This window comes from Eucalyptus grandis, chromosome 4 (assembly GCF_016545825.1).
Source record: "Eucalyptus grandis isolate ANBG69807.140 chromosome 4, ASM1654582v1, whole genome shotgun sequence".
In the NCBI taxonomy this organism is placed as follows: Eukaryota; Viridiplantae; Streptophyta; class Magnoliopsida; order Myrtales; family Myrtaceae; genus Eucalyptus; species Eucalyptus grandis.
In genome coordinates this window covers 30,630,757-30,646,052 of record NC_052615.1, presented here as the reverse complement: position 1 = coordinate 30,646,052, position 15,296 = coordinate 30,630,757, and the positions used below count along the sequence as shown (strand labels likewise).

Sequence of the window (15,296 nt, the reverse complement as noted above, 5' to 3'; positions counted from 1 at the left end):
GTTCAATTCGACTAGGTTAGATTGTGCCATTCATGAAAATCAACTGAACTATAAATCGACTCAGCTGACAAAGTTGAAGAACGACGGTTAATTTTGGGACCATTTATAACCTCTTACGCAACTAAAGACTGCATAGAGGCTAAGTTGAATCCCGTGCCACGATTCAATTCATTCGTCAAAATGAGTTAGGTAAAAATTTTAAAGAGTTACAAAAAAAAAAAAAAGGCGTAAATTAATGCTTCTAACATAAAATTCATCAGGTTGTATTAATTCAGTTTGGCAACAGACTATCATGCTAATCAATTAAATAAAATGGTGGGCAATACCTATTTCAGTATGACGAAAGTACTTCAGATCAGATGCAAAACAAAAGGAACCATCAACAAAGCATCGAATCCTCCCCAGGTGCATCCAAGAACTACGAAGAGAGAAGTGAATTACAGAGCACCAATCAGCAAACTTCCATGGCACTTGCAAGGTGTAAGATGAGAAGATGAGGCTCAAGCTCTAATCAATGGTGAGAAACTAGATCCAAAACTTTTGTCTTAAACCAGCTCAAGAGATGAATTTTAACATCCACATATAACCCCTAAGACTAATCACAATAACAGCAACAAAAGCGAGAACTTGCTTCTAATGCAGAACATCGCAGAAAAAGAAGCAGCATAATTGCATGCCTGATGCCAGGAGTAATCACAGCCTTCTACCCCTTCTACCACCCTTTCTGCGAGTACTGTCCGTTGGTATCGGTGTCACATCCTCTGATAACCAAGCAAAAGAATTGCATGAGCACATGATCAAGAAAGAAACAAAAAAGAGTATTTCACAAAATTTCTGAAGCAAAATACTGGTGCAAAAAGCAATGGTAACAAGTCAGAATATTAGTAAGCCTCATGATATTGAGATCATGAAGAAATTGCCGTTCACACATCTAATTCAATCATCAATCTGGATATCATGTTTGATGTCCACGCATCATCCAAGTTTGATTAAAAATTTAAAACCGATGAAGGACCCAAGCAACTTGGTTTGGGTAAAGACAATCTAAAATGTAAACATACAAAAGCTCAGAAGCACAACAGCATCCCCATAATAAACAAGAACAACTAATAGAAGTGGCAAGTCAGAATATCAATAAGCGTTAAGGAGTTAAGATCACAAGGGATTTTATCCCTTCCACTTCATTTGACTCATCATTCTAGCCACATGCAATTAATTAGTAGTCTCAGAATTTGCAAGGAATAACAATTAAATTTATCTAAGTTGGAGGGAGTTATAATCATCAAAGTAACGAAGTATAGAGTGGAATTAATGTCTCCTACCGCGAAACAAGACATTCACAAACTTTCATTGGACCTGAAATCCCACAAATTGAAGAACCCATGATAGAGCAGAGGAAGCTACAATCAGTGAATTCCAAAGTGTGAGATTAAAGATCCTGAGCTAATGTCTTGCATAAAAAGATTGAGGCAGGAATGAAAAAGGGAACTCTAGAGGAAAACCCTAAAGAGTGAACCCAAAAAGTCATCTTTCATGTTGCGCAGCTATGACTCAAAACGCTTCCATTGAGTACTTTGAAAGGCGATCTTAAGGGCTGCGCTTCAAAAGAAAGCAGTGAACGAAGCAGAAATATTTTTGCTGAGAAAGTTGAACTGAAGACGGACTTGAGAGAACCATAGGAGAGTGCGAAGAATGTTCCAGGAGAATTTAGTGGTTAGGGCTTGACTTACAGAGAGAGTGAGAGAAAGGAGAGAGAGAGAGAGAGGAAAAGATGTGGCAGTAAAGAATAACAATATAACCCAAGACCAATGTGCCTGAGCCTAGTAAGATACATTTACAAGAATAGGCTGGCCTAATATGTTATCCAAGAGATCTAAGAAAATACTTTTACAAAAAAGGCCGGCTATCATAATGATACGGTCTAACTTGAAAGAAATGTGTACATAAAATCAACATTTTTAACTAAATAATTTGGACAGAGAGGTATTCTAGGAGATCACTACTCACACCACTGATCAGAACCAAATGCGAGAACGACAAGAAATATACCTATGCGACCAATTTTCATGCCAGAACGAGCAAGGGCTCGAAGTGCTGACTGAGCACCTGGACCTGGGGTCTTGGTCTTGTTTCCTCCAGTGGCACGAAGCTTAATGTGAAGAGCAGTAACACCAAGTTCCTATAAAACACATCAGAGCAAAGTTACATCAACAATTGACGAAACTGGAATATATCAAGAGAGGACAAAGACAGAAACAGAAACGGTAACAGATCGCACTTCGAAAAGGATAATGCATACAAACAATTTCACACAATCAGGAAACGGGTTTTTGACTAAAAAGAAGGGGAAACCTTGCATCGCTGAGCCACATCTTGGGCTGCAAGCATGGCTGCATAAGGCGATGATTCATCCCTGTCAGCTTTCACCTTCATGCCACCTGAATATACGACAAATTCAAATAATTAGAGAAAGAAATTAAGTAAAGGGGTAGAAGCAATGCGACCTTTCAGCTAAACTACCTAGCTATAGCAGGACCTCATGGCTAAACAAGCCGAACACCTGATGCATCGACAACCCGCAATCAAACACGACTTGCCCCACGGAACGGATAGACCGCGCATGCAAGGACAGGCAACACAAAGGAACTTCACAGGACACACTGCGCCCTTATCTCGAGAAGAACCCTACAACCGTTGAAGTAACTAGAAAGTAGAATTACATGAGGGAAGCACATTTCGCTTCCAAAAAAAGATTAAAACTTTCGACTGCTACTGTAAAAAGAGTTAAAATTTATCGAAGCCCATCTTCGTTTCAACACCAACCAACCAGCACCCAGAGATTCACAATGACAAAGTTTACAATGACAAAGTTGCACACAACAACATCAGCGAAACCTCCCAATTCAATTCACGACGCATCTCGAGGCAAAAATGAAAGGAAGCACAACACACCGCAAGCCAAGATGACGAGACGTACCGGTGATGCGAACGAGGGTCTCCCTCCCGGAGAGGTCGGTCACGTGCTGCAAGCGCGGGAACCACGGGCCGTCGTCAGACCCCGGAATCGAGGCAAAAACGAAGCGAAAGAGAGGGCCAAAAGAATGCTTACGATGAAGGTGTCGTTGAAGGAGGCGAAGATGTGGGCGACCCCGAAGACGTACTCACCCTCGCGCACGGCCGGGCCGAGCGTGACGTTCTCCTCCTTGGGCTCCCTGACCTTTCTCTTAGACTGCGAAAAGAAGCGAGCAGACTCCGCGGTTAATCACCGAGATCCCCGGTTTCGGAAAAAAAGTTCAGCACGACGAGACTGTGCGGAGGCTCTTACCATGACGGAGAATTGGGGTCGGGCAACAGCGGAGGAGAGTCGAAGGAGAGATCTCGAACGCCTGCGGAAGAAGCTGCGACGAGACGGCTCTGAGGTTGAAGGTAGGGAGAGAGACGGCAAGTTTTATAGAGAGTGGGGGGGAGATAATTAGGGTTTTGGAGTTCGGCGAGGGATGCGAAATTACGCTCGCACCCCGCATGCTGAGAAAAAGAAAATACAAAAAGCTTGACAGCTGTGGGATTTGAACCCACGCCCTTTCGGACCAGAGCCTAAATCTGGCGCCTTAGACCACTCGGCCAAACTGTCGTTGAATGAGAAAATAATGATCTTTGTAATCTTTATTCTCTAACTAATTTCGTTTAGGCCGCCCTCCGTGATTTGTCTTTGCCTATAAAGGGCGTTAGCTTCCTTCAAAGGCTAATGGGCCTTTCTGTACATGTATAAATTCTGGCATTTAGAGGTTGTTCCAGATTTCACGACGTTTCTTAGCATCATGGTTTCTGATATATGTTTTATAGGCCATTTTGAACCAAAATATAATCTATCGACTACGTTAATTTATGACCAAAAAAAAAACAATCGGTAACTTACGGAAATGAGTTAAAATTGCTTATATGGTGATAGAGGGAATATTTAGGTTTAGCTGCAGTTACCATCTTGTTGTCCCATTACGTGATGTGCCAAGTCAAAGCCTTATATGTACACATCTCCAATTCACTCAGAGCATCGTTCTAGTGAAGAGTTTTGCCGATGACCCGTTCAATTTGCACAATTTTTATTTTAGGGTTTGGGGAGAGGAAGAAAGCCAAGGAGGGAGCCGCTCTGGAGAGGAAGATAGGGTTTTGTAGAATGAGAAAGCCTATATCAATTTCTATTTTAGAGTTTTGAAGGTTCCTTGTTCTCAATTCCTAATTCGATTCTTAAAAATGTAGAATTCATAATTGAGTTGAGTCTCATCAAACCTAAAACCAAACCAATTCCGATTTTATCTTAGAACCATACTTACTCCTACTAGAAAGGTTGTCTTGCTCATATCCGTGATTGTTATGTAGTTTGGAAATGTATTGCAATTCCATTTCCCTAATTATTACTATTGTAAGGTCCCGAGCAAAATCTTAAAAGGCTTCCCCAAGCCCATGTGCGGGGTAAACCACCAGGTATGGAGTTTTATCTTAGGGGACTTCCCAAAACCCCAAAGAACAAGCGGGTCACCGCCAATGAAGGACCCTCCTTAGGGTAGGGGGGTTAGCCGAGGCGGGACCCGTCCCAAGTTGGTCCCGAGCAAGACCTTAAAAGGCTTCCCCAAGTTCATGTGAGGTAAACCACCGGGTATGGAGTTTTATCCTAGGGGACTTCCCAAAACCCCAAGAATAAGGCGGGCCGCCACCAATGAAGGGACCCTCCCTTAGGGGTGAGACCTGTCCCAAGTTGGTCCTGAGCAAGACCTTAAAAGGCTTTCTCAAGCCCATACGGGGTAAACCATCGAGTATGGAGTTTTATCCTAGGGGACTTCCCAAAACCCCAAGGAACAAGGTGGGCCGCCGCCAATGAAGGGACCCTCCAAAGAGGTAGGACAAGTTGGTCCCGACCTTAAAAGGCTTCCCCAAGCCCATGCGCGGTAAACCACCGAGTATGGAGTTTTATCCTAGGGGACTTCCCAAAACCCCAAGGAACAAGACAGGCCACCACCAATGAAGGGATCATCCCTAGGGTGGGGGTCAACTGAGGCGGGACTTGTCCCAAGTTTGGTCTTAAGCAAGGCCTTAAAAGGCTTTGACCACCAGGAAAGTTTGGGTAGAGGCTGGGAACCGGGCCTCGAAAAATATTCCGGCTCCATTGGTCACCCCGTCCAACCCCTTTAAGGGGCAAGGGGGCCACCTTGGATGGGCGTGATGCCGATCTCGGGAACCAACCCGAGGAGGTACACTCGATGAAAAGGCATAGCCGAGGAAACTCGGCTAGGGTGGACGTCCCAATTCCATTTCTCTAATTATTACTCCTATAGTATATAGATGGCCCCTCTCGGTGATGAGTATTTGTTTGTTGAAACTTCAAATAAGGTACTCACTCAAGGTACATGTTAGTTGTTCATTTCATGGTCAACTTTACATAATAACAGTAAGATTGATATAATTGCAATAAACCCATAATAGACATATAAATATGTTAGTAGTGTCATTGAGATTAATCATTGCAGTCCTACCTAGAAGCAAAATAATAAATAATAAAAATTACATAGATAGCACCATCATTTCCAATTCAACATCGTTGCCAATCTAAGCCAGCAAAAATAGTATTTCTTTTTTCTTTTCCAAATTCAACAACAACATTGCCCACATCAATAGTTCAATATCACCATTAATACAACTAGGCATCTGAAATAAATCTACTTCTCTTCATGTTGGGACACTTCCGCTTGTATCTTCTTGTTCCGTAGCTTACTCTATTCTAGCCGCATTGAGAGAATGTGGACTTCCTCATCCGATACTATCACTGATTTTCCATATTCTATTTTCCAAGGCTTCTTTGTCATTGATCAACCCCAAAATCACTTCCCCGTCATTTAATGAAGGTTTAGGATCAACCCATTTGAAAAGATCAACACAAGCGAACTATTCAAATTCTAGCAAATGCACGCTTTACTTGACACGAACTTCAAACTTAATAGCGCACAACATAATGCATAGCGTATTAGGTTGATCTATTGGGGGACACTAATAATTATGTAAAACACTAAACTGACCATCTAGAATCCACAACACAGCACTAAACTGTCTCATAATCAAATGGCCAATACAAAGGACCATGCACTAACTCATCAATTCTTAATATATTGCACTAAATCGACAAATTATCACCTCCCATGAAGAGCAACAATAGAACCGGTTTCTCGGATTTGCGGGGTCCAAGCTGTGCATACGTTGACATGCCCGTCCATTGTTACGCAATAATGGGCAAACGTCGTTGCTGGAGCTATTACGTGATGCACCATCCATGGTGCTACTCCCAATCGAATCTCATTAATAACTCTAGCCAAAAAGGAAAAAAAGAAAAAGAAAACTAAAGGTAAATGGAATAATAATTATAATCATTCCTTCAATTTAGGTAATAATTGGATTATATAATGAATAAAAACAAAATCATCCTCGCTCATTCAGGATTATCAATTACGCAGAGCAACTTGAAATCAATAAGGGAAAAACACGATTCATGTCAACACAGAGGCAACTCTCATGAGATCTCAAGAAGTACTCATATTGAACCTCTCCTAATGTCCCGCTGCAGACTTCATTAGCAACATATTTTTATTACTGTCAAGAAGCACACTAGAATTGCAAAATTAACAAAACCCTCATAAATCAATCATTGCCATCCACAAAAATGTTATCAATTAAACTTCAAGCACACATTTTTAGGTATTTAGGTATAGGACATTATCAAAATCATCCATCGCACTCGTTAAATTCTATTATCATCACGAAAGGCTGCAGGAAGAGCCCTGATTTTGTTTGGCAAATCGGTAAGGACAAAAAGGGCAAAAACAATTGAAATTTCAATATGGAATATTGAAAAGAAAAAAAAAGGTCGGACGTATCGCTAGAAGGAGGGCTTGAACCTCCGACCTTGTGGTTAACAGCCACACGCTCTAACCAACTGAGCTATTCCAGCTTTGATGAGGATCAATCTATTAAATATATTAAAATAATATAGTTTAGCGCCCCTCGAGACCTCAAAAGTTTACAGAGAGCTTTCTTGTTTCATATTTAGTAGGGTGCGGAAAATATCGCTCGAACCGAGAACCGCCTGAATCAAACCAATTAAATATACTTTTTTATTTATTATTTCTTCAAAAAAGTAGTAAAATGAAAACTAAACACTATCTTGATCCGGTTAAGAAGTAGAGGAAAAAAATAATTAACCAATTCAATTAGACTGGGCCGGTACATGTCCGGTGTGGTCCATCATTTTGAATTTTGGGAATGGATCGAGAACCAATAACCTCTAATATTTGAACATGCTTTTCTTGTTCGAAGAATCTAATAACAAACCTCATGCACAAAGATTTTCTAGCTACTAGAATCTTGATGGAGGTACATGGCTCACTAACCCAGGACTCCTTCGAGTCGTGAATGATTAGGAATAGTGATGGCTTAATCCAATGATTCCATAATGAAAACGAAACCTTGATAATATACTCTTAAGGAAAATGATATCTTGATAATAATATTCTAAGGAGATCGTTAGTGCTGATCGGCCCTCATCGCCCTTTTAATTTGTGAAATATATAGAGCAAAGTCATCATTTCATTTCGATCGCACGGACCGGATATGGCCATGAAACTGAAGTAACCTTGGACCTCCCCCTTCCTTTTTCTAACAAAGGTATGACGTGCAAACTGACATGTTGACACGGACGACAAATTCCTAGAATATCTGCCCCCGAAGCAGAGGTCTTTCGACACCAAGGAGAGCTCATTACCACTTTGGAAGTGGCCGGCTTCCGCTATCTAGCTGCTGAATCCCCTATGTCTTCCGGTTGCGAAGCCACCATTCTGCTATCTACATCAGAACCGTTTTACGAATCACATTCGGTCGAGGATAGATGGCTTTTGCCCTGCGTAAAAAAAGGGAATTTCTCTGAAAAACTAGATGTCATTCCGTTTTAACGGTAACGTTGACAGATCGGCATCATAAATCCACCTTGAGAAATTTAAGCTCTATCCTCATAATAATAAAGTCAAACGATGTATTTTTCCCACTATAGTATTCCAAATGATGACAATGTTACCGAAACATTGACTCTGCTCTGTACACAATGAGAAAAACATGAACCGAGAGTCACTCATTTCTCTGGCACAAACTCGCGGGGACTGTTCCCACAAAGCCAGAGCCCCGTCATTCAGGCAAAACCGCCTGGTTTTTTACCGACACTTGTATGATCAGTTCACCCCTAGACAGAGCAAGCTTCCAGTTTGGGAAGGAGACTTCGCCAAGCATCGGCAATTCCATTTGCCAGACGTGCCTGCCCTTTGGCAAATTCGTGAAACGCGACTCCCATATCTATCGTCTTCTGGTCTTGAAAGCGTACCATCTCTTCATTCATCCGTCTCACTATTGTTTCGAATCTTCTCATTGCTTCCTCACTTTCTGCTTTCAGCTGCATCGATTCCTATTTTATCAGCAAAAAGGAAACCTGGGAAGCAATTTGACCAATTACGTGAAGTGACTCACCTCTCTGTATTCAATCTCCGCGTCCCTCACCTTATCAGATCGTGTCAGCATGAGTTTATCCCTGAAAAAGCAGCAGGAGCAGAGAACCATATCATGACCTTTAGTTAGATTCATTAGTGATGATCAGGGTATCAAAGTATATTAACCAATTGTGCTGACACATACAGATTTATCTCTTTCAATTTAATTGTTTCAGCCAATTCACACTGCTGTCTGAAGGCGATGCCTCGATCTGCTATGGTGGCCTGTTTCACAACACACAGGTCACAATATTAGCTCATGAAAGTCAGAATTACCGACAAAAATGAACACATCAATGATTTCCAGCAGCCAGAAAATAAGTCCCAAACCCAAGAGCTCTGTAGTGACTCCATGGCCTTCCATAGTATGAGAAGAAATATGAAGCTAACCTTAATAGACTGCACAGCACGAACATAATCCTTCAAAGGTTCTTCAAAATGCATTAAGAGCTCATGAGCCTGCGTGTCAAATATACCAAATAAGTACCAACAAAATTCCCCAACTTTAGAAGGGCAAATACAAGCAAGCATGAAAAGACACATACACAAAACCCTATTTAAGAGTCCAATATTCTTAAATTCAATTACAGTCTACCTCCTTCTGCAGCTTAGCTGATACTAATTCTGATTTTGCTCCAAGTTCAGAAAATGCCTTCCCAATAGCATTTTCTTCACAGGCACCAAGGAGTTTGACTGCGTTGCCAAAATCTGAGAGAGATTTCCCAAGTTCTGCAGGAATTCAGACAAAAGAATACACCTAAGTCGGTAATTTCTGCAAGGCAAAGCAGAAGATAAAAGCCCAAAAGTAAAATCCAAAAGCATATTAAGATCAAGCAAAGCATTCAGAATCACTACCCCTGTGCCTCTTTACAAGTCGATATGCCTGCTTCTGTGCTTCAGCCAGGTGGTTTTCAAGCTCAAAGATATAGTGTTTCATCTTTTCATATTCAGGATGCGACTCTTCCACTGGTTTCTCTTTTCCTAAAACCACATCGGTCACTCTGGATTGTACGTCCTGTCAGCAACGGAGACCAGGTCATCAACGGTCAAATAGTTACAGCCCTTATTGGAATGGTAACTCCCAATATCAATGTATTATTAGCTTCATAGGGCATATCTTATTCATTGCCTCTGCAAAGCATATGCTGAAGATATTCAATGTAGATCACTGTCAAATCATTACCTTAAATATCTGCATAAGATCTGCTGGCTTCTTAAATATGCCAGTTTCATATGACCTTAATCTCTCCATTACCTGATAAGAGGGAACAAAACACATTTAGAAGCATACTTCCAACATTCCAGAAACAAAAGAGGGTTTTCTCCATTGCCAACTACTTATGCAAACTTACTACACCTCCTGATTAATGAGGTCATAAGATCCTGACTTCTGAACTTTTGCTTATGAACTTTGATCAGTGAGCCTTTTGAAAGGAGAGCACATTTTCCACATGATTGAACTTAGGAATTTGACTATCCCATACTATGAACAATCCATTGAAAGTTCAAAACTCTCATCTTGATCATTAATTTTTTATTATTTCGGACTTACATATTATTCAGCTTTGAGGTATTGGATTCCTTGGTTTACTAATATTGAACTATTCCTTGAAGGTTTTCGGAGTATATAATGGCGATTAGATCTCGCAATATTGAATTCTAACTTAAATTCAGCCTAATATTAGAAGGGAGTGCCCATCTCTCGGGGTGTGGTTAATTCACTGAGTGTGCAACTCATCCCATTGTTTCTTTTGTTATACACCAGTTAAGGTTGATAATATCGTAATGGCAACTACTGGAGTCTCAGACTACACTGATGACGAGATGCATATGGATCTCATAATAGTTTACTTGTCTTTCCATTTGAAAACGAAAATTGTAGTTGAAACAATAGGTGTCATTGACATGGATTTCCAATCCTATCAGGCTCAAGTGCATCTTTCCGAGTTAGAGCTTTGGTAATTGCTTATTTAATTAACTTTTGAATGTTTTACATATTCAATACTACCAATTTTATTTTTTTTAATAAAGTTGTCAGGAGATTATTTGGACCGGGCTATGATCTATAAGTTTTAATTCATTCCTTATTTTTCTCTTCCATTGTAATTTGTAAATATACTGGGTTATGTAAAACGAAAAAGCAAGGGCCTCCTTTTGCTAAAGAATAAATGGTCTTCATTAAATAATCGCATCAGGATTTGAGAGTGTCACAAGGGCAACAAGAATGCAATACAACTAGACTACAGGTTAGAGTTACGCAAATGCTTACAATATATGACTACAATTATAAGGTGAAACAGTTAAGACTCTTTAATAAAAATAAAAGCATTATATATTGTCCAATGCCTCCTTATGAGATTGTCACAAATGCATTAGACAAAATTAGAAATAATGATCTATTTAAACCACTGGACTGCATGAAATTTCCTTCTAAAAATTCGCAGATAAAAGATTAAAAAAAAAAAAAAAAAAAAAAAAGCTACTCTTTATGGTATTTATCCTCATTATTCAAGCATATACAATCACAACCACCACCAGGTTGGCTTCAGCAAAATCCTTATTGGTGTAAACTAATCCTTGTATTTTCTGGAACAGTATTATTTTTTCCCTCAGAAGCATTACTATGACATATTTGGAAGCCTCCTCGCGAGCACACTGATTCCTATAACTACTTCATTTGATGGGATTTACAGGGAGGACTATAGTTTATAGAAAGAAGCACCCAAACATCAAAGAGTGACTGCAAGATTTGGTTGGATCCTCTGCATAAAGGCAAGGCACCTCAGCAGGAAAACTAGTGCATGCTTGCATATTTATTATTTGTGTCCCAACATGGAACATGGACATATGAACAAGTGCAACATTATGTGTGCATTTTGGCTAACACAAGCAGCCAAAAACAGAAATTCCACCTTGTTTGATATTTCAAAATATGGCAAAAACTAGAGATATTACGCTACTTATGGACAACTGCAACATTATGTGTACATTTTGGCTGACACGAGCAGCCAATAACAGAATTTCCACCTTGTTTGATATTTCGAAATATGGCAAAAACTAGAAATATTATGCTACATACTTCTCCAGGTGAAAAGGAAATAATTTGATCATCACATGACATCAAACAGTGAATGACTCACCTCTTCATCAACCTGTAAGAAGGTTCTTAGGTCCTCACTTTGCCGCAGCTCGTGATGTGAAGCTATCCGGTTAACAAATATATCTAAAGCCTGACGCCTCATTTCAATAAATTCAGCACTAAAGCGGAATTTTTCTGCATCAAATACAATTGCATTAGAATGTTAGTCGCAATGCTTTTCCAGGGTAATTACGCTATGATCCTCAGGAATTAACATGAGACAGAAGCAAACTGTTCTGAAACTCCAAAAGGTTTCTAAGAGCTCTCTGGAAGGAAAAGGCTGAGGGTTTGCTTTAATTTAATTTGACTAATTAGTCAGGATTAAATTAGTCAAATTAAATGCTTGAATCTAACAGATAAAACTATGTTCACAAGTTCTGATGTTTTAAGAGTGAGAAAGAGAGAGATATGAGTAGGGTGTTTTTTTTTTTTTTTTTTTTTGGGGGGAGACAAATGCAATTGTTTTAATCCCCTTTATTCTAGTATAACCGAGATTGAGCTTAAATTTGACACATGAACTACTCAAACTCAAATAAAACCAAGTCACACTCCAGTTGCAGAGAGCTTGACCCTTGCACACCTAGAGCCAGCTCCATGATCATCATAATTGATGATTCAGTCAAAATAGGGCGCCAACATGCCTATGGGGACACTGGACATGCAATAGCGGTCAAGGCAAAGGGCAATGTCACCTTAAAAGGGGGGAGAAAAACAGATGATACAGCCTACACAATGTCCAAGAGGATACTGGTATAAAAAATCACCAAGAAACTTTCACTGCACAACTTAACAGAATGCAATTCATACAATCCCACCAGGTGCCACAAATATTAACAACAAAAACAGAGGCGTGTATTGACTTGTTACCTACAGCACTTTTCTCGGGCAGAGGAGGGATGAAAACGCCCTTGTAATTCTCAAAAAGCCGATCATGCAGCCAAACAAAATCGCTGTACCTTCGAATGACAATCTTCTCCGGCCCCAGGTACTCCGGGAAGTTCGTCTGCAGAAGGGTAATTCTCAAATTACACAAGCAACAAATCATAATTCGCCAAACTCCTAAACCTCCGACCCCGTCAAGATAAACTAAATAAAGATCACAAGCTCATAACTTATGAGATAAAATTCGAATACACGAATCAATCAAAGCAAGCCGGATGACAATCAATCCAATTTCAAGAAAGCGCCACCGATACACGCATCTCTCTTCTAATTTCGACATTGACGAGCATGCATTGACCCCGGTCTCTTCCTCGGAAGTTCCTTCCGCCGGCAAAAGTCGACCAAAACAACAACAACAACAACAGCTAAGACGGCACACACACGCGACAAACCCTAGACCCGGGGGATCCGATCCGACGTTACCTTGGCGATGACGCGATAGGAGATGTAGGCCTGGACGCCGTTCCCGAGCTTGACGGGATCGGTGACGGAGACCGAGAGGTACGGGTGGGCGGACGGGGATCTGGGGCTCTGCGACGACCCCGAGGGACTCCGCTGCTGTTCCATCCACATTCAATCGGCGTCGAATTCCTCCCGGGCCTCCCCGATTGGACGTCTCTCGAGCGAGATTCGGAGCGACCGGGGGAGGAGGAGGAAGGAGTGGCTATGGAAGAAGCAACGGCGGAGAGAGATTGCTTGCAAGAGTCGAAAGGCGCAGATAGCGAGAGAGATTGAAGTTCAGGTGAGCTCGACGCTTCTGGTTAGTTTGAAAGAGGGAAGAAGATGCTGGAATTTGCGCAGAGGAGAGAGAGAGGGTTGGCGCCTGGCGGGTCGGATCGTCCGTGGAGCGATGGTATGGACCGGATTTGGACTGCAAGTCATGGCAGGTGGATGTGATTTACGCTTCTTAGATGGGGAGTTAGGTTGAGACATGTACATTGAACCGCCCAATGGTTTAAGAGTAAGATTCGTTTGAGTTACCTTTACAATCTAAGAAAAAAAAATGCTTTATGATGGTAGAATTCTAGTACAAAGTGGTTACTAAATAGCGACTCGAGCTTGTTCTAAAGAAATGCGAAATGCTTGTTATGGTACTAAGATATGTGGATGATCTAATCACTATCGAACATGATGAAAACGCGATGTATTGAATCAGAGCCAACTTATCTACGCAATTTTAGATGAAGGAGCTTGGATAATCTTAAGCACTACTTAGGACCCGGGGTTGAGCAAATAAGAAAGAGTTATTCCTACATGAGATCTCCAAGAGAAGCTTGGATGCTTGATCGCAAGTCGATCTCTATGTGTATAGATGGAAATATAGAGCTTGCATGGCTAAAGGACGAGAATTAGAAGAGTCAACTATGTACGGGCAATAGATAAGAAGTCTAATCTATCCAATTACAATATAGCCTAACGTCACTATTGTAGCAGGAGTAGCAAGTTGATTTATGGAGAAATCATCAAAGCCCACACATATTAAGGTATGTGGAGGGAACCTCTGATCTTGTATTTCTCTATAATAAATGAGTAAACTGCGAGGTCAATATTGCGATGTTGACTATGTTGGTGACCATGACAAATAATGCTTAAGTACTATTTTAATATGGATTAGGGGTAGCGTCATGGTGTAGTAAGAAGCAACCCACATTATCACTATCAACTATGGACGCTAAGTACAAAGTAGCGGCAATGACGACTCAAGAAAATACATGTTTAAAGAACTACAACAGCTTATTGACTATAATCCATCAACCATATAATTAATAGAGAGCTTGATCTTTTGCGTAAGAACTAAGCATGTAGAAGTATTATTACTTCTTGCGTGAAAAAAATACTACTGAAAGATATAAAGATAAGTGATTAATTTGAAGATACTTTCACCAAAGAACTAGCATTGCAAAGTTTGAAGAGTTCTGAAAATAACTTGACATGGTTGCTAGATTCGCATTGAGAGAAGAGTAGTCAGTGAGAGGAAGTATTGCAGAAAAAGTTGCATTGTGTCTCTTCTCCATAACTCTAGATTTCTCTACACTCCTCTATTCCTTTGACTATCTAGATTTTTCTTGAGGCTACATTCGCATCGAGAGAAGAGTAGTCAGTGAAAGGAAGTATTGAAGAAAAAGTTGCATCGTGTCTCTTCTCCATAACTCTAGATTTCTCTACACTCCTCTATTCCTTTGACTATCTAGATTTTTCTTGAGGCGAGATAGGAGAAAATATAGCAGAAGAGGAAGTGGCTAAAAGATTGGCTAAATCTCGTATTATTAGTTGTCCCTAAAATTATCGGAGAGATGGATTTCTAGAAATATCTAGGGAGGTAAGATCACCTCCTTGGTAGGGCTGTAATAGCCAAGAGATGACCCATATAAGCGTGTGGAAAAAGTATTCCTAAACATTATTGCGAGTGTTTTCTTTAATTGAGCAATGTGTCTTTCTTAGCTGTTCATTGAGCATAATGGTATCCCCACTCTTTGCCCTGTAAATAGAACAAAGCACTTCTATGGAGCTGAGGATCGAGTCATTTCGAAGGGCCATCTCAAGAACTGCGCTTAACGATGAGAAAAGAAAGGCAGCGAAGACAATACTGGAAAGTTCTTGCTGGAAAGTTGCAGGAGAATTGGGAGATAAGTTGGATG

At 40.6% G+C, this 15,296-nt stretch overlaps 2 protein-coding genes and 4 non-coding genes across 6 annotated transcripts; all 6 read right to left on the bottom strand.

Annotated features, from left to right (window-relative positions):
• Window positions 1–329: 329 nt before the first annotated feature.
• Window positions 330–3,464, bottom strand: LOC104447543 (40S ribosomal protein S14-3). The gene is made up of 6 exons (XM_010061269.3): window positions 3,326–3,464; window positions 3,110–3,229; window positions 2,978–3,023; window positions 2,353–2,438; window positions 2,050–2,179; window positions 330–761 (listed from the first exon to the last, which is right to left on the bottom strand). The coding sequence occupies exons 1-6, from the start codon at window positions 3,326–3,328 to the stop codon at window positions 694–696; spliced, it is 453 nt and encodes a 150-aa protein (XP_010059571.1). The 5' UTR covers window positions 3,329–3,464; the 3' UTR covers window positions 330–693.
• On the bottom strand, window positions 864–958 carry LOC120293046. The gene has a single exon (XR_005550705.1). It is a non-coding gene; the product is annotated as a small nucleolar RNA Z266 (small nucleolar RNA).
• On the bottom strand, window positions 1,114–1,208 carry LOC120293047. Its single transcript, XR_005550706.1, has one exon. It is a non-coding gene; the product is annotated as a small nucleolar RNA Z266 (small nucleolar RNA).
• Window positions 3,465–3,551: 87 nt separating the features above from the next.
• Window positions 3,552–3,631, bottom strand: TRNAL-UAG. Its single transcript has one exon. It is a non-coding gene; the product is annotated as a tRNA-Leu (tRNA).
• A 3,289-nt stretch (window positions 3,632–6,920) lies between these two features.
• Window positions 6,921–6,994, bottom strand: TRNAN-GUU. The gene has a single exon. It is a non-coding gene; the product is annotated as a tRNA-Asn (tRNA).
• A 963-nt stretch (window positions 6,995–7,957) lies between these two features.
• Window positions 7,958–13,445, bottom strand: LOC104447532 (sorting nexin 1). The gene is made up of 10 exons (XM_010061259.3): window positions 13,081–13,445; window positions 12,583–12,718; window positions 11,717–11,850; window positions 9,760–9,831; window positions 9,432–9,591; window positions 9,172–9,305; window positions 8,967–9,035; window positions 8,722–8,801; window positions 8,557–8,617; window positions 7,958–8,482 (listed from the first exon to the last, which is right to left on the bottom strand). Exons 1-10 carry the CDS (start codon window positions 13,228–13,230, stop codon window positions 8,276–8,278), a joined length of 1,203 nt encoding a protein of 400 aa, XP_010059561.1. The 5' UTR covers window positions 13,231–13,445; the 3' UTR covers window positions 7,958–8,275.
• Window positions 13,446–15,296: the final 1,851 nt, after the last annotated feature.